The sequence below is a fragment of the Seriola aureovittata genome, chromosome 10 (assembly GCF_021018895.1).
Source record: "Seriola aureovittata isolate HTS-2021-v1 ecotype China chromosome 10, ASM2101889v1, whole genome shotgun sequence".
Lineage (NCBI taxonomy): Eukaryota > Metazoa > Chordata > Actinopteri > Carangiformes > Carangidae > Seriola > Seriola aureovittata.
The window spans coordinates 12,353,730-12,372,217 of record NC_079373.1 but is presented as its reverse complement, the minus strand read 5'-3'; the positions used below and the strand labels follow the sequence as shown (position 1 = coordinate 12,372,217).

At 41.1% G+C, this 18,488-nt stretch overlaps 1 protein-coding gene across 3 annotated transcripts; it reads left to right on the top strand.

The window, feature by feature from the left end:
• The first annotated feature begins 54 nt into the window (after positions 1–54).
• On the top strand, positions 55–15,842 carry dapk2b (death-associated protein kinase 2b). 3 transcript variants are annotated; one of them, XM_056388338.1, is made up of 12 exons: positions 102–301; positions 904–1,041; positions 7,577–7,798; positions 8,488–8,626; positions 9,269–9,398; positions 9,524–9,572; positions 9,665–9,691; positions 9,797–9,949; positions 10,454–10,499; positions 13,483–13,572; positions 13,677–13,757; positions 14,762–15,842. In XM_056388338.1, exons 2-12 carry the CDS (start codon positions 965–967, stop codon positions 14,837–14,839), a joined length of 1,092 nt encoding a protein of 363 aa, XP_056244313.1. In that variant the 5' UTR covers positions 102–301; positions 904–964; the 3' UTR covers positions 14,840–15,842. The 3 variants fall into 3 exon arrangements, with proteins under 3 accessions (XP_056244315.1, XP_056244313.1, XP_056244314.1); XM_056388340.1 differs by lacking the exons at positions 13,483–13,572; positions 13,677–13,757; positions 14,762–15,842 and adding an exon at positions 11,232–13,332 and having other exon boundaries at positions 55–301; XM_056388339.1 differs by lacking the exons at positions 102–301; positions 904–1,041; positions 7,577–7,798; positions 8,488–8,626 and adding an exon at positions 8,724–9,165.
• The last annotated feature ends 2,646 nt before the right edge of the window (positions 15,843–18,488 follow it).

Genomic DNA, 18,488 nt, shown 5'->3' with positions numbered 1-18,488 from the left:
GAACAGCTTGCTTTAGTAATCCTCAGTTCCTTAAACGCTGGTTCACACTAAACGCCAGATAACATCAGTCATCTTTACTGACAGCCTGCTTCTCTCATGCTACAGTTTCATAATGGAGCCATCAGGGGGCGGGACTTCTGCAGATTCAAAAGCCTGATGGTGCTGCCGTAAGTGACAGAGAACAACAGAGACATTAAAGGGGCAGTTTGGTGGCTGAACTGCAGACATGACGAGACATGACCAGCAGTAGGAGACGTGGGAACTGATGCAAGTTTATCACCGGCTCTGCATCTGACAGAAGGTAAGAACATAAGACTTGCTACTGCAGCCAGTTTGTTGAGCCACTTCATGTGTGACATGAAACTTACTAGATGGGAAGTTAGTGGTATTTCAGTTCTTTTTTTTTTTTTTCTTCACACTAGCACATATGTGTCAATTCCTGTGCTGTACAGTTAACTGCCATTTTATATTTACTTTCTTATTCATAGTAGGAATAATGGTTATTTTCTAAAAATTTACAAAGAATATGTTGTTGCCAGCGTCAGCCTTTTTGCCAGACAAAATGTTTCACAACAGATACCCTGCCCTAATTACCCAAAATGCTCTTTTCTTATAATTTATAATCCTGTTATAATCACAAGAACTGAACTCTGTTATACTGCCCAGCTTGGCACAGTAATGTGAGTTGTACTTACTAAATTTTTAAGCCAATAATCAGTATTTAGACTAGTAAAAGGCAGACTAAGTGTACTTCTTTTTTTCCTTTGCACTTGTTAGAGTGTTTAGGCTTCGTAAACAGGAAGGTGAAAGTAGGTACACCTCTAAGTTGGAATGCTCTATTGCATGCTGGAACGTGCAGCCAACATATTCATTGCTCTTGTATCCACCTCTTTGAATCCACAGGGTTGGACTTGTGGAGATAGACAGCCTGAAGTGGTGTATATCAAGGAGATAAGCTACATCGATGAAGACACCTGGCATGGCGGTATTCAAGCAACAGAATGTGGATGATTTCTATGAAATTGGAGAGGAACTAGGAAGGTGAGTGTGAAGATGTTTGTTTCCAGCTTGTTTCCAGAAAATTGTTCCCCTTCACTTTGTTATGAGTCAGAGTGCCATTCGGCTCTCCCCTGCGTGCCTCCTGAAGCAGTGGTCCACGTGTGTGTATGTATGTAAGTATGCAAACAGCTGGCCTGTTAAAGCTTGAAATGGGGAGTGCCGCTCTGTTAAAGTAGGTTAAGTTTACAGTGAGAGATAAAGTTTCAAAAGTGAATGCACCCCATGAACACAAGCTCTGTTTGGCCTCAGTGTGTTCAGTGAGAGAGAATATGATTTGAGCTGCGCGACCTGATTCTGGGTGGTGGATCGATGTGTTGAAGGTAAATGTGTTAATCAAACCTGCACAGAGCAGACATCAAGGAAACTCTTTCCCATGGGGAAATGAATTATAGGAAGTTGGCTGAGTGCAATATGGATTGAGGAAGCTAACAAATTAATTTTGAACGGAAGGGCAGCTTGTGCATATGCACCACTTGTTAACAGATAGAGAGGGTGTGAAGGGAAATCATCTGACCTGTGACCTTTCACTACTAGTCAAAATACACATTATGTCCCAGTGTTTGCTGCCCATTTGCTGCACAGCCTCTTTGACACACCCTGACAGGACAAACCGAGACCTGCTGTTGAAATGGGTGCTCCAGCTGCATTTGCATGACTTCTAACAACCGGTTTCATTTCCAGCATTTAAAATTTTATTGTATTTCACAGTGGGGTTTCCTCATATTTTCCCATATGAAACATTCAAATACATCTGTGAATGAAGAGATTGAATACTATTATGATAAACCGAGATCTGGAAGTATAATGGGTACGGCTTTCTAATAAGGCACCCATTATTCAGGGTTTTTTAAGTTGGAAACAATGATTTATTACTGGTTAATAACATTTACTAATGCTTTATAGATTAGTGATAAGTCCTTAATAAGGACAACTTTCAGGTTCCCAGGCCAAATGGACTTTTTGACCACTTATTGTATGGGAAAGAGCCACAGAACCTAAATGCATTTAACTATATACAAACTTAATGGATTATTGTTAGAACCTTTCATTATGGACTAATTGTGATTTATGGTTGAAGCTGAGTTTCCAATATTGTAGGTGCCTGATTAATTAAAGTCAAATGTGTTAATGTGTTCGTAACGTTGCAACTCAAAAGATGTTCCGATTGATAGCTTTTAAATGACCTACATAGCAGTGAATGATGTATTAATACTGATATAACTATAAGTTAAACTTATGAAAAGTTTAAAAGGGAAACTCTTCAGAAACCCATTATAAAGGCTGCTTCATTGGAAAGTAACACTGGATGAAAGGCTGACGTGGAAATGTATTGTTTAAAGACCGACAATATCTGAATTGAAAACATGTTGCTTGAGAAGAGAACTCAGCTGTGAGCTGAGCTCTGTACTGTTGTGTTCAGCTTTATATGAGTAAGGGAAACTTAAAGTGAATGTGGTTAAACGCTGCAGATGTTGGTGACTGAAAACCACAGGACTTTTTCCAAACATAGAGCTCATCTGAGAATTTTATCACCTGTTCAGCAGCTGAATTTTACACTCGTTGCTCTTCTGTCTTGTTGGCAAAGCTTTGTAGTCGGTTTTGGAGGCTGCAGCCCACCCCGCCCACAGGTTGTGAGAACCTCATGGGTTCAGACCTCTCCATTGTGCACTAAAGTGGAACTGTTACTCAATCGTCCTTTCAAGAGGGTGGGGAAATTCGATGAAGGGGGCCAAACACTGATCGGTCTGGAGTATTTAATGCTCTGTGCTCCATGGAACTGTTGAGCCATTCATCACAGGAAAGTCGATTCATCACACCCGTGCCCCTGTTGACAGATTTTAATGTCACAGGACCCTACGCACTCGTACTCAATGTTTCTTTCCACAGCTGACAGAGAGTTTTAGGTAAACCTATCTGTGAAACACCCCTTTGCTTGAGATGTGAGGCATTTACTGACAACTGTACCTGTCTTACCATCTGAGTGATGACACTGATGATGACATACAGTAGGAAGTGTCTCAGTGTGAGTCCACAGCTGCCGCTAGCACTCCCATAAGACTGGTAAGACCATGGTGAGCTGTTATGCAAATTACCATCAAGGCAATGGCTGAGAAAAAGGACCTCTGGGCAGATGGTGGACTGTGTGAACTCTACCTGTCGACAACACATTCATACTTGTCCATGTTTGGTCATGACCACGAGCATGTTTGGTCAGAGAACTCTTATACTTTTACTTCTGCCTTTACTAGAAGCTGCTATCGTGGTGGTCATGTAACACTTGCTGAATGAAAAAAACATCCTCTTTCATAGTCATCATCAAGCAATGAGAAGAATTCACAGGATGCACTGTTGGGTAGGAAGCACCATTGTCTCTGCATGCCTGAACACAAATAAAAGGCTTGTAAACTTCCTCTCAGTTTTGAAATCTGTAAATACTGCTCTTACGTCATAGTGAATATGACAATTCAGCCGTGATGACTCCTTCACAGGTTTCACATTGGTTAGTTCATACGGTCATGGGTCTGCGGCATTATTAGCCTCAAAGGCAGCATGACTCTGTGATTGACCTGAAATATCTCAACAACTATTGGATGCTATTGACATGAAATTTTGAACAGACATTTGCGGTCTCTAGATGCTGAATCACACTGACTTTGGTGATCCCCTGACTTTTCCACTAGCGCCACCATGAAGATGACATTTTTGTTTCTTGGTAATATGACAACTGTCGAACTATAGATGGATTGATATGACATAAAAAATCCACCTCAGGGTGAATTATAATCACTTTAGTGATCCCTTAACTTTTAATCTGTTGCTGCCTTAAGGTCAAAATTTGAATTTGTGATTTACAGTCAAATAGGCTACCTACAAATCTAACAACATTCCCATCAGCCTCAGCTGTACTTTGTACTGAATGTGAAGTGTGCTAACACGCTAAACTAAGATGGTAAACATTATACCTGCTAAACGTCAGCATCTGAGCTTTGCCATTTTAAGCATGTTAGCATGCTAAGGTTAGCATCTAGCTTAACTGAACCACTGTCCCACAATACAGTCTCACAGAGATGTCAGCGTAGTTGTAGAATCTTGCCATTAAATTATTAAAATTTCTAATGCAGGAACTGGGAAAAGGCGATGTCTCACCACACCTGGTATGCAAAGCGTTTCCCAATTTGTAATTTCTAGAAACATCAGGCAAATTCATGCAGAAGGAAGTGAATCAGGCAAATGTTTTGAGGTTTCAGAAGATTGTTTTCCTGGGTGAGGATGCAGCAAGGGCAGAGATGCACATTTAAGGCAGCAGCGTTCACACACTTGATGTGTTGAAGTGGAAAGAGCTGACAGTCGAGAGGCAGACAGGTGCTCCTGATGAACGCAGTAAAGTGCTAGAATTTCTCCAAAGGGATTTACAGTACCAGGTTTATCTATAGCACGGACAGTAGGCATGCACTCACAAGGAGCAGGTCAAGAATCCATGTAGTCAGCTCTGAGGAACACACATTCCTGCTGTTGAGTGGGTGAAAAATGTGTTTATTCAGTGCAGCCTAGTGGAGGGAACTCCATGTTGACCTCTTGGACATTCCCGGAGTTCCTGTTTGACAGAGGTCATCCCGTTACTGTCAGCAAACACCCATACAGCCTTGCTACGCCACAGGTGTTTTGTTGACATTGGCCCACTTCAAAACCAGTGGGAATCTACCGCGTCCTGAACAGTTTGAGGGCATAAATGTTGAGGTGTTTCATAATAATAGCAGATAATAGTGGCTGATAAACAGAAACGATGATGAGTCACATTTTAGAGGTCTGAGCTGCTCCCCTCATGTTCGATGTACAGATGGTAGAGGTGGTTAGGGACAGGGCTTGGTCAATTATGAATCTGGCTTTCATTGTCACGCCGCCCCTGAGGTTGTTCAGTTGAGAAATGTGTTTAAATATTGGGCCGGCGCCACTTGTCCGAGCATTCCTCCAACCTTGGCTGTGGATAATGACCTTCAGCTGTTGGAAGTGGAAACTCTGTGGAGAGATGGTACTTTCAGCCCCACTGGCTGGCTTAGAGCTAAGACAGCCGGCACGCCTGGCCCGTTGTGGAATACCACTCCCAGCATCACTGCTCTCTCCGCTGTTACTCTACACGTCGTAACAACACTAAAGTAAAGCCCTTAGCCCCGACATTGACATTTGTGTTGAGCACTTTCTCGCATTTGGGCTGCAACCATCAACACGAGGGGTTTTTCTGTTCAGTCTGGCTTAAACAGGCAAATCAAGGACACTGTTGCTGCTCCTGCCATGTGACTGTTCCTCCTCCTGAGGGTACTTGCGAGTGGAATTCATTGTGTGACTTACCCTCCTCTTCAATTCACACATTATCATAGTCATCTTAAACAGGGTCAGCCTCTCTGGGACGTCTCAGTGGTGCAGATATCCTGTGAATAGAACATTCAGAGGCAGCGTTCGAGATTCCATGTTACTTTGGTTCATCACTCCACCCACCCTGTTTTTATTTTCCCCTTCACGGCGTGTGTGACTCTTTGTTACGATTTACATGCCTCCCCCACTCTCTCTCCCTCTCTACTGCATTCCCTGTTGGGACATGTTCGCAAAATCTGATCTTGTTTTGTTGCTCTGATACAAATTAAATGATCTTAATAACTGCCTGGGGCTTTGCAGTTGACAAGATACCTCTCTAAGCTATACTGAGTCATAAATTGTGAGAGTGTTCGAAAACATTGTAGTGAAGTTAACCCCCAAAAACCTGCTCAGATTTCACCTATCACTACTGTGGATTGTTGCTGTACTCATTTGCATAATATTGGAAGTTGTCCATCCAGTTTAATTGATGGATCTGGGCTGGTGTGTTGAAAATACACTTCAGTAAAAGTTGTTTTGTTGTTTTTGAGCTAGGCAATTTTAATAGGAGGCTTAGTGCTGCTACATGTGATCATGCAACTGAGTAAGCACAGGACAGGGTGTGTCTCAAAAGGAGCAAACTGGCTCACCCGTCCCACACTGATGCAGTTACAGAAAGGCTAACAAGTCACCGGGGCTACTTTAAACCGCAAAGCCGATCCTGTTGTTTGATTGCATTTAATCCATGTATTTGTTTTGTGATGCGCTGGAGCTATCTCTGTGTAAGCCCTCTTTGAAAGTGGAAACTGCTGTGTGATATGACAGCAGGACACTGGCAGCAGCAGAGTGGGTATCCATATGTTTTTAGACTCTTGTCCTTTATCCCGCAGCCCCTCTTAACACTCATCCTTTCCACACGTCTTCTCTTTCCACTCCTCTGGCTCAGCAGGCCCTTTCTTTCTCCCCGGCAGCAGCAGCAGCAGCAGCAGCATTAACAGCAGCAGAGAGGTGGCAGGTGGAGAAAAGCAGGGCTATTCTTAGCACACTAGACACCATGATGATAGTGGACACAGACCGGACAGCCTCTCACAGCCACCCTGGAATCTCTGTGTGGACAGTTATGTCCAAAATATATGAAATGCCTGCCAGCGATTATCTCGTCCTCCCCCCTCTGCGTGTTCTTTCACTGTGTCTAAAAATACGAGGCGTCTCTGCTGCATTGCAGAATTTGCAAACTCATGGGTCCATCAGCTTTAGTATATTTCATCCAGCCATGTTCTTTATACACATGACTGAGTATTCAAAGACAATGCTCATCCTCCATACACAGAAAGTCTTTGCTATCTGTCACACCACACTCACTTTCATGTCTTTCTGTGGCTTATTACTGACTGATCAGTGACTGACAGACTTGTTTCCACAGTCTGAATGTATGGAGTGGGCAGGTCAGCCCACAGCAGCAGGAAGCATGTAAAGCAGCAGGAGTGGCAGCAGGCTGAGTCAAGTCTGAGATTACAAGGACTGGTGATGATTAAGTCGTAGACTCACAGCATACTGTATATTTAACTGGGTGACGGTGCTGGAGGATTTCATTCAGCTTGTCAGTGGGTCAATTATGAGTGAAATGACTCTGTAGTTATGTTAGGGGACAGTGACGATGAAGGAAACATGTTACACTGAGTTTACTGGTGGAGTCATAGTCAAACTCTACCATGTAAAAAAACAATAGCACAGTGATAAATGATACAATTTTCCACTGAGAGATGGTCTCCAAGCCACACCTCTGTTGTGAAATATTTAGAGTTTCTGGGATTTTTTCAGTGGACTGGTCATTTGAGGATGGCCAGAAATTTGGCAGGAAGAGTTGCTGGAGTGGGAGGACAGCAGCTCTGTCCACACTGCTGGTCCGTCTGATTGTTCTTTGTCTGGCTAGGAAACAGGAAGTGATGAACTCTACCACAATATTTCAGCTGGGTTTGACACACGGCTTCCTCCCTGACATCTGTCTTCACCTGTAGCTGTATCCTGCTGTTAATTGTTAAGGATTTTTTTTAGAAATGATTTACAAAGCTTAACACAAATAAAGGATAATAAGAGATTAATCATTTGCCACATTAAAAGAAAAACAGTAATAATAGCATTAAATAATGTCTTTATGTGTCCGCAGTGGGCAGTTTGCAATAGTCAAGCGCTGCAAAGAGAAGAGCACAGGCGCTGAATATGCTGCCAAGTTCATCAAGAAGCGCCAGAGTCGGGCCAGCAGACGGGGCGTAAGAAGAGAGGAGATTGAGAGGGAAGTGGGCATCCTGCAGGAGCTCCAGCACACCAACGTCGTAGCGCTGCACGACGTGTACGAGAACCGCACGGACGTGGTGCTTATCCTGGAACTGTGAGTCACTGCATGGTCCAACAAGTCACAATATCTGCACAATTAAAAGAACAGATGCTTGTTACACCTTCAAATATCCAAACATCTACACACAATCTGATCTGTGACCCGTGAGTTTGTTTAGCATAAATGTTTGTTTGAAATCCTTTTTGCCAGAAAGAACCGAATGTTTTTCACAGAGTCAGATGTGCTTGTGTTGAAAAGAGGCCTCAGAGGGCCAGAGAGTGCCTGGGAACATGGAGGGCCCCAATTAGGACTAATTAAAAGCTCAGTCCAATCAAAGCAAGGGTGAATTGACTGACAGACTGTTAGCTGCAGGATCACACACTGTGCATCATTCAGTTATTCATCTATTATGTTTCCTTTGTATGAATGTAAAAGAACATCATGCTTATGGGCTGCCTGGTGGTCAAAGGACGCTTTATACTGTTTGCAGCTCTTTACGAAGTTAATGTAGAACTACAATGATTCATAAGTAGGACAACAAACATATGTAAGGCATCCAGGACAAGCACATCCACATCCTGAGAACACACTTTAGATAAAATTGAAGCCAGCCCTCACTCCAGATTATTTGAGCCCACAGGATGAGTCACAGGAGTGTGTGTGTGTGTGTGTGTGTGTGTGTGTGTGTGTGTGTGTGTGTGTGTGTGTGTGTGTGTGTGTGTGTGTGTGTGTGTGTGTTGCAGGGTCTCTGGAGGAGAGCTGTTTGACTTCTTGGCTCAGAAGGAGTCTCTCAGTGAAGAGGAGGCCACTCAGTTTATCAAACAGGTCCTGGATGGAGTCCAGTATCTCCACTCCAAGAGGATCGCACACTTCGATCTAAAGGTACAACATGCTCCATCTGTGCATCACACGCAAAACTATATTTGTCTCGCGTTGGAGATGAAATTCTTAACCTCCACAACAACTGCACTGTTACGTACACGCAAGGACGAGCAGGACCATGTGAAACATATATATATATATATATAGCAGGTGTCTGATGTACGTGTCAGTAAGGTCTCGCTTTTCTGAATCACACATCCTTCCTGTTTTCTGTGGCTGAGGTCCAGACTCTCAGATACACACACCAATAGGTTATCTCTTGACTTTCAGAGAGCGGTTCCACCCACGCTGCTCTCTGAAAGCCACTGTCCTGTTTATACACAGCTGCGGCTCCTCTTCACTCTTGATGCCGTTCACAGCAACACAGTAAAGTCTGAACTTCTGTAAATTTGCAAAAAAAATTAAGCTTAATTGATTTTAGGGAAAAGACAGATTGACAGAAAATTGGAAAATTCTCCTTTTAATATTATATAACAAGTATGACTTTAATTATTGCATTGTCTTTCTTTAATGCTTACGCACAAGGTGGCTGTAATCAGGTAACTTCTGTTATTTAGCCTTCTTTATGTATTACCCAATCTTGGTACTGGAGGAAATCTTCTGACGAATGTGCCTTTGTGTTTTGTTGTTTTTGCACTTCAGCCTGAGAATATAATGCTGCTGGACAGGAACGTTCCCCTGCCCCGCATCAAACTCATAGACTTTGGACTGGCGCACAAAATAGAAGCTGGGGCAGATTTCAAAAACATTTTTGGCACTCCCGAATTTGTTGGTAAGTGTTTTCTATGAGAAATGTTTTGCACTGAAGGACATTTTAAGAGGAGGCTCTGTGTTTGGCCTGTTTGTGATGCAGTGTGTGTGTGTGTGTGTGTGTGTGTGTGTACTGTCTATTTTCAGCTCCAGAGATAGTCAACTATGAGCAACTGGGATTGGAGGCAGACATGTGGTAAGATCCTTTAATTACCTCTGACTCTGCTGCCTCCCATACAACAGGTTGCAGTGCATAACTTTGGATTAACCTTGTGCTGTTTTTCACAGGAGCATTGGAGTCATCACATATATACTGTAAGTTGAGGTGATTCATGATTATGAATGGGAATCTTAATGTACCTAAAGAGATTATCGAGGAAGGTCTTAGTCAGCGTGTGAATGTCTGTGTTGTTGTTTCAGTTTGAGCGGCGCGTCGCCTTTCCTCGGAGACACAAAGCAGGAAACACTGGGGAACATCTCTGCCATGAACTATGAGTTCGACGAAGAGTTCTTCAGCAACACGAGCGAGCTGGCCAAGAGTTTCATCAAACAACTTCTGGAGAAGGACACTAGGTAAAAAAAAAAAATGGGTCGCTGACAAACAGCTGAAGGCCAAAGGTCAAGTCTGACAATTCCAGTACAAAGCCCAGCATTAGAGGTTTCACTGCCATAAATCCTGAGTGCATAAAATGTGCAGTCCTGATCCAACTGAGAATGAAAGGCCAATCAGTCCCCAGAAATCCAGAGCAAGGATTTGGGTACACAATGTGATACACTAATGAAGATAAGCTAAATAAACTTTATTTACACAGTAAACGTATTACCTCAGACAGCGCATTATGTAATACCTGTCTTTCTTTGTACCATGTGAGTCTGTTCTCTTTTACTTAACATGTGTTTCCACTGAAAAGACTTTACGGAAACCGAATATTGCTGTGAAAGTGATACCGGTCTGCAACATATACCCCAGAGACTCACAGTCCAGTGCATGACTGACCAACATGCTCTGAGTCTGACGGAGTTGTTCAAGTGTATTTACTCAGCTGCATTTTCCTCATCTCTCTCCCATCATTTCAGAAAACGGCTGACCATACAAGACGCCCTCAACCATCCCTGGATTAAGGTATGCACTTGATTTATGCTGTATTATGGCATGTTTTTGGTGTTCTTAATAACCATGGTCAACAGTCCACCCAGACACGTGAGACAACATGTAACAGTTCATGTCAAACAGGGTAACGGGTTTGTTTGTTCAAAAAAGAAAAAAAAAGACTACAGGCTCAAAGGAGTTAAGTAATATGCTCCAGCTCGCTGAAAACATAGTTTATAACAGTTGCTGTACAGTGTATTGTTTCCATCACTCCAACCCCACCAAGCCCCACCCCCCTGGGAGTATTTTCTCCCCTATCAGCTATCAACACCGTGAGCACAACACATCTTGTACGGTTGTTTTTTGCAGTCTGAAATAGTCCCTTTGTCTAGATATTCAGGTGATCAAGGTGAAGCAACATCTCACTAATTGTGTTTTTAACGGCATGGACATTTAACAACCTGTAATCTCAAAGACGTCTACTCCAATATTGGCTGTTGAAATGCATGGGAATAGTGTTTTGCTGTGGAGTCCTCATCCTGTTTGGACACATTCGCATGAAACCGGGAAACTTAACGCACTCAACTGGAATGTCTGTTGTGTTTTTGGCGCTCTTACCTGCCATGGCTTCTGCTGTAGGGTCACACACTAATCCTACAGTACCAAGTCTGCTGGGATATTCACCGCTGAATCTCTGAAAAATTGGTGAATCACCAATGAGACAGCCTCTCACTCAGTGTCCCCCCTCCACCCTTCTGTCTGAAGTCCTGTGGCCACATAGAGGAGGACAGCGCCGCCCCTGAGGCTGAGAAGAAACTGGAGCAGCTGAAGTCGAAGCGTCTGAAGGAGTACACCATCCAGCTGCATTCCAGCATTCCCCAGAACAACACATATGCCAACTTTGAGCGTTTTGCCCACGTGGTGGAAGACATTAGTCTGATGGAGACGGGGCTATCAGAGGTGGCAGGATCCCACCACACTCTCCAGGGTGACTTAGAGGCACTGCTCTCCATCTACAATGACAAGGAGGCCTGGTACAAGGAGGAGAGTGAGACTGCGAGGAAGCAGCTCTCCCAGATCCACTATGAGTTTCGTAAAGTGGAGGCCACTAGGAGGCTGCTGCAGGAGGACATGAAAGCCGTAGATGCCAGTCTGGAGAGTATCAGCGGAAAGCACAACCAGAGGCAGAGCCAGCTGGACGCTCTGAGGCAGGAGCTGAACTCTGAAATGCAGTGGCTGCAGGAGGTGATGAGCTCTCTGCATCCAGAAGGAGCCAACGGCAGCATCCACAGCAGCAGTCTGAACATGGATGTGAAGCAGGCACTGAAGGAGCTGCTGCATCAGTCCTGTGGAGGGGAACTGTGCCCTGAGGAACAGCCACTCACAGAGTCTGGCTAAGGCACACGGATGAAGACACGCTTTTATTGAACTTCAAGCTCTTAACATGTTTTCGAAAATGAGTCTGTTTGATTTCAACACAGTGATTTTTTCAGCAACACAAATTTTTGAATGTATAGCTTTATAGTCTTTACATTTACTTTATTGCTTTTGTGTTCTGTAAACAATACTTTTCAGTTAAAAGAGTAGTTCGTATACAAATAGAGTTGTGTGGAAATGCATATTTACTTTCTTGGCAGGAGTTAGATGAGAAGATGAATACCACTCTTATGTCTGTCCAGTAAATATGAAGCTACAGGCAGGAGAGGGTTAGCTTAGCTTCGCACAAAGATTAGAAACAAGGTTAAACAGCTAGCCTAGCTCTTTCTGATTGTAAAAACAAAAATAACAAAAAACTATCAGCGCTTCTAAAGCTCACTATTTAACTTGTTACATGTTGCTTGTCCAAGCATTACAAAAGCGAAGTGTGAAAACAATGCATTGTGGTTTTATGGGGAGTTATGTACAGGACTTTTTTGGCCATGTGTGGTGACTGATGACACTGCTTCAGGAAATTGTTAGTGCAGCACAGAACCCTGCGTCAAGTCATCTTAACACTACGTTTTTTGTTTGGGTTAAACAAATGATATACAACATGTACTTGTTGTTACATTTGCATCTAGAGTCAGGCTAACAGCTAGTTGATAGCTTAGCTCCCAGTCCTTAGCTAAGCTAACTGCCGTCTGGCTGCAGCTTCATATTTAACAGGCAGATATAAGGTATTGATCTTAACTCAGCAAGAAAGCAAATAAGCACGTTTGACAAAATGTCAAACTATTCCTTTAAGTGGCAAACTGCGGCACAGTATTAGGAATTATTCTGAACTTGAAGTGATATTAACAGACGATTAAACTTATGCACTGCTCTTTTTGATGAAGCGGGTTTTGTGGCTTTTTATTTTGACAGCTTAGTGATAATGAAGGTAAATATTGGTTATGAATGTTTTTATTGTGTCATGGTCAGACAAAGACACAGGATAAAATGACGGTTCTTTTCAGTGGAATGTAACAGAAGTTCACAACTTTTGGTTTATTATTTCATTCCAGTCTATTTTTTTAGACTGTACATTGATGTTTTTTTTCCATTTGTAAAGTAACTTTTGAAGTTATAAATGATTTTTTTCACATTATTTCATATATATTCAAATGTACCCTTTTAATGAAAGTTAATGTTTTTAATTTTTTTTGAAAATCTTTTTTATTTCTTTCTTGGAGATGTTCTATGAGCCGACAGGAAAAACAACATCTATGATAAGATCTTGTGTGTTTAACAATGCGTCACTTCTTTATCAGTGTTTTTTGTCTGTTTTTTTTTAGCATCTCAACAGATATAAATAGACACTTTTTGGTCTTGCCTTTGATATGCACACTGTTGTCAAAAGCACTGAAATAAATGTTCATTATTTATTATATATCCCATCAAAACTGTTACTGTGATTAATCTGTGTTTATTTCCCTTTGTATTATGTTTTTATTCTCCAATGAAAACCAGATGATGAGCATTCTGTTTATGAACTTGATTTGAGATTAACATGAGAGATACTTCTTCTGCCATTTCATACCTCAATGTGTCTCTGCAGCCTCTGAATCCCAGACAGGCCATGGTGAAGAGGTTGTCAGTGGTAAACCTGGAGAACTTCAGGAGACAGTACGCCAGACGCAGGTGGAAGGTAAAGTGCAGTATTTGGAGCGCAGTTGGATTATTTCCTTAAAGCAAATCAGGGTTTTATAAAAATGTTACTCTTGTTTGATTTGGAGACTTTTTCTTTTGCAGTTGTCATTCAGAATTGTGGCTCTGTGCAACCACTTAACGCGGATCATGAAGAAGGGCAACAAGCTGCCTGAGCAAGATGGGGTAAGAAAACACTGTTGTTAAGCTGACAGCCATGACTCAGTCTGGACTTAAAGCAACAGTTTGACATTTCAGGAATTTTACATTGCACTTTCTTGTTGAGAGTAAATTGACACAACTGATACAACTTTCATGTCTGCACAGTACAATATGAAGCTACAACCAGCAGCCAGTTAGCTTAGCTTAGCATAAAGACTGGAACCAGGAAGAAACAGCCTGGCTCTGACTGAAGGTAACAAAATCCACCTACTAGCACATTAAAAGCTCACTTATTATCACTTCATATCTCCTTTGTTTAATTTATACAAAAAGTAGAAATGACAAGTTGTGGTTTCATGAGGGGGCATGTGCCAGACCATTTTTCTTGTTTGAAGTTGCTCGTCAACAAATTGAGGCTTAAGGAAATCACAACTCTCTGGCAAAAAAATAGTCTGGCTCATAAACCCTTGTAAATCAACAATTTTTCATTTTTACTCTTTACAAAAGATATAAAGTATTAATTTGTGAGCTTTGGAGGTGCTGGTAGGTAGATGTTACTTTTGGGCAGAGCCATACTAGCTTTTTCCATCTGCCTCCAGTCTTTATACTAAGCTACATTAACCAGCTGCTTGCTGAAGCCATATATTTATTGTACAGACGTGAAAATTATATAAACCTTAGTATCTAACTGTTAGCAAGAAAGTAAGTAAGCATATATCCTAAGATTTTAAACTATTTCTTTAAAAGTAACTGTGATAATTACAGTAGATGTTGTATTTGTTTACAGCCATAATGCTGTAAATACTACTGTACCTACTACGAACTGTATTACAATGGACTCAAGACATTACATGTTTAAGCAGATATTTTAAGGTGCTGCTACTAATTCTGGACCCTGCTCTTTCAATACAATAATCCTTACATTTTGTGAGTTCTATTTATTTATCAAAATCTTTCACCTCCATAGCAACAGCTATAATGATACACAACTGTTTCTGAACTCAAACATTTGATTTGATTTTTTTCAGAGAGATTGTGAAAGTGACCAAGAAGAAGAAATCTTGAAGAGAAGACCAAGGACCAGAAAGAGAAGCAGCACTTCCTGAGAGCAACAACCAGCAACAAGTGTGTCGGTCGACAGTGTTCCGGTTACAAAACAGTGTGACTTTGCACCTTTTTGACGCACACTTAGCAGCTGACACTTTGCACTTGACATAGAGAACCAGCATCAGTATCTTTTTGATTGGCGGCTGATTATGCAGCATTTTTACTGGTCAAGGCAACTTTGTTTGTCTTTTTCACCCTCAAAACTATCTAATGATAGATGGCGTTGTGCCATTTCTAAATTGGAGCGACTGTTTTCTGGCATGAGAAGATACAACTGTATTATTGTTGACAGGAACTGAGAAGCCAATGTAAGCACATACACAGTAATGTAGGCAGCTTCCCCTCATAGCTGCAGTCTTAAAAGTCTCTGAGCTGTCGTTTGACATGCGAGTATTGACACAGAGTTAAATCTTTTTCTTGTCATTGTGCCGACTGCGTGTGAGGACAAGAGGTGTATTGTCCAAAGTATTGACAGATAAAAGGGTCTGGTACCGCAGGATGACAAGATGGTAGCAGGTCTTCATAACCAAATGTTTACATGTTCTTCATCTTAACATACAGCAATGTCTGTGTAAACACAATGTTTACTGTTAACCTCTTCATTTGCCACATCAAGAATAATTACCTGAAACCTGTACACTTTACAGATCTATCTGTGTACTGTATTGAGTATAGGACATTTGAATTTCTGTAAATTACTGTCTAAGGGGATAATTATAGCATTTCATTTTATGTCTATATAAAGACAGTAAATACTTAAGATACATATGTGAAACAAATTTCACTGTTAATTTTTAATGGAATTATTAGTTCTTGCTAGTGTCAATTTGTTTATGGTGTAAATATACATAAAAGTAAGTCAAATGTCTTAAGTCCAGTTTTACTTGTATCTTAGCTCATTCAAAAAAAACATTCACTGTTTTCAACACAAAAAAACATTTATTTCTGTTCACTTGTATGTATTGTAAATTGAGTTTTTGTGTAATAAATTAATGAACACGACTGTTTGTTGTCAGTTTTTATAAAGTAAAAAAATCAATGCATTTCCATCACAGTGCAATTCTTAGATATAAGTAATCGCCATCCTTTTTTTTTTTTAGAGCTGGCTTATCATAAATGGCCTCTTTTAACTGTGATCCCACTTTCAAGGTGCGTTCATGGCCATTCAGCACATACCACAAGAGAGCTATGAACATGTTCTATACAGCTTTTTACAGTGTGACTCCCCTGACTCTAAAAGGTCCACGAATACCAGTGGCGCTTGACAACTAATTGCACTTCTACAAATTTTTCATCTGGCCACTTGTCCATTATTCAGTCTCACAACAGTAATGTTGTTTGGGCCCAGCTGGGCTGAAAGAGACTGGAGGGATAATTTGACATGAACTAAATTCATTTTTGGCAGTGACACAATGTAGGCCAGTTCCACACAGATGGTAAGAAAGGAGTCATAATCAACAAGTGGGTCAGTCTGAGATCTGTGAGCCTGTTTGTGCTTCCGTAGCCTATCTCATTAAAGAATCACTGAAGCAGAATTACTGCGATAATAACACATGACATTTTATGCACTCCATTGCATATCAAAGTATAAAACGATTTACTATCGCACTTCAATAAAGTTGGCTGGACAAAATGAAGCAACAGAGGTCAAGACATCCTGACTTTAAATCTCTAGTGTATGTCAATTCTCAAAACCACAAGATTCTGCTTTTGATCCTTCCTGTCTGATGAAAGTCTGTCAAACACAAGCTCTCTGTTAAAATGTCTCTCAGCCCAAGCAGGACATTTTATCTTCAGTTTTTTGTTTCAGAGTAAGTAAGTAGAAATAGTAAAGCGTATTACTCCTCCTGGTGTAAACTGACTGTGTGTAAAATTGATGGAGTGGCCCTTTAAATCCAAGAAGAAGACATTATGACACAGCTGAATCTCAAGTCCTTATTAGAGCATCTGCATATCGAACAGTGACTCTGTGATTCTACAGTAGTATGTTTCTGTTCAATGACAACCTGTGAGTTACTGGCATAAGATGAGATTAGAGCAAACATTTAGAGCACGCTCGGGTCTCTCGTCTGTATTGGGCCTGATGGAGTCTATCCCCAGGCTGGTGACTGTAAATATTTCAGCCATGTCTCACTGAAACATGAGCCGAGTCCTCTGTAGCTTTGTCATCGGTAGAGAGTGAAGTGACATGCCTCCCAGCCATCCATTACGGTTAGGTCCGAAACATCTCATGTAACAGAGTCACAGCTGGTATGTTGGGATCAATTCTGTGGTCGACCAGCGACGGGGTTATGGGATCATGGGATTCCAGCAGACTTACGGCGAGATGACCTGATGGACGGACCGTTCACACAGACAAATAAGGCGTGCTGTCAGAAAATCATATGCTGTATGTAGACATGTAACACAAAACCATGTCCTTCATCAGCAGAGATACAGATGTCTTTGAAGCAGTGCTTGACTCAGTGGTGTGTCAGGTGGACAAACTGATACGTGACGTGGTTTGAATGAGTCAATGAATGAGTCCTCAGTAAAAAGGTTAGTGTAAATCTGCTGCAGGTAAATCTGAAGTGTGAAGTAAGTTCTAAAATCATATTATCAACTTTTGATATCCCAAACTATAAGATTTCTGCATACATGAACCCTGCACTGTATGCATGTGACTTCTTATACTTACACTACCTCCTTGTTGAGATGTTGCGAGCATTTATTTGGCTGGTTACATGTAAACTGAAAAAGAAAAATTATCTTTAGAAGTTGCAGCAGTTGCAGGCCAGTGATTTTGTTTTTCTTTCACACCAGTGCCACCTAGTGGACTATATGAAGAACTGACTTGATCTTTATTGTGGTCTTTTAAGTTATAAAGGATATATACATTAGTATATAAATGAATAATAATTTAAAATTGACAACAATAACAAATAAATGTCAAAAACAGATTATGGCAAAGACATCTGCATAAAGATGAAATATAATGTAATTTCAATAGTTGCTGTACAGTGATGATGCAGAGAAATAGAAATATGAAATGATAAATTGAAGTAAAAGTAATCAATCTGTTAGAGCTCATTCCCATATTATATTTCTATTATATATTTACATATGTATGTGTATTTATATCCAACATGTTCAGAGACCAAAAATAGTTAATAGTATTGTCTGCAAATACACAGGTGCATACAAAAAAAGGAAACAGTGCACCTAACAAGATGTATCTTGTTTAAACATGTGACAGACTGAATATTAATTGTGCACAAATGAATCTCCCTTCAAAGCAAAGATGAACCCTGTAAGTATAAGTGAAGAGAAGGTTTAGTTATCTTACAGTGAATGGGTTTGTCATATTTACAACAACACACAACATCACACAAATATTGTTTGAATTTCCTTCGAGTTTTGTCCTTATTGTGTATATATACAGTATATAGGCCTATGTGCTATTACAGCTATCTGTGTGCACAGTGACGAATGTCAATGATGCATCTGACTGACTCAGAATGTATCTTATTTCATGTGAGCATCTGATGCTGTGTACTTGGGGAACGGAGGATCTGACAGAGGAAGCTGTGTAGCTCTAGAGACAGACCTGAGGGCATTAATCATGAATGTCAGCCTCTCACTTTATCTGTGTGATCATTGGGCCATACT

Bases quoted from the DNA above. Each gene is read 5' to 3' on its own strand.
- dapk2b (XM_056388340.1), top strand. From the start codon at position 965: ATGAAGACACCTGGCATGGCGGTATTCAAGCAACAGAATGTGGATGAT. The intron at 9,399-9,523 runs GTAAGTGTTTTC...GTCTATTTTCAG, and splicing joins TGGCACTCCCGAATTTGTTG to CTCCAGAGATAGTCAACTAT. The intron at 9,692-9,796 runs GTAAGTTGAGGT...TTGTTGTTTCAG, and splicing joins GGAGTCATCACATATATACT to TTTGAGCGGCGCGTCGCCTT.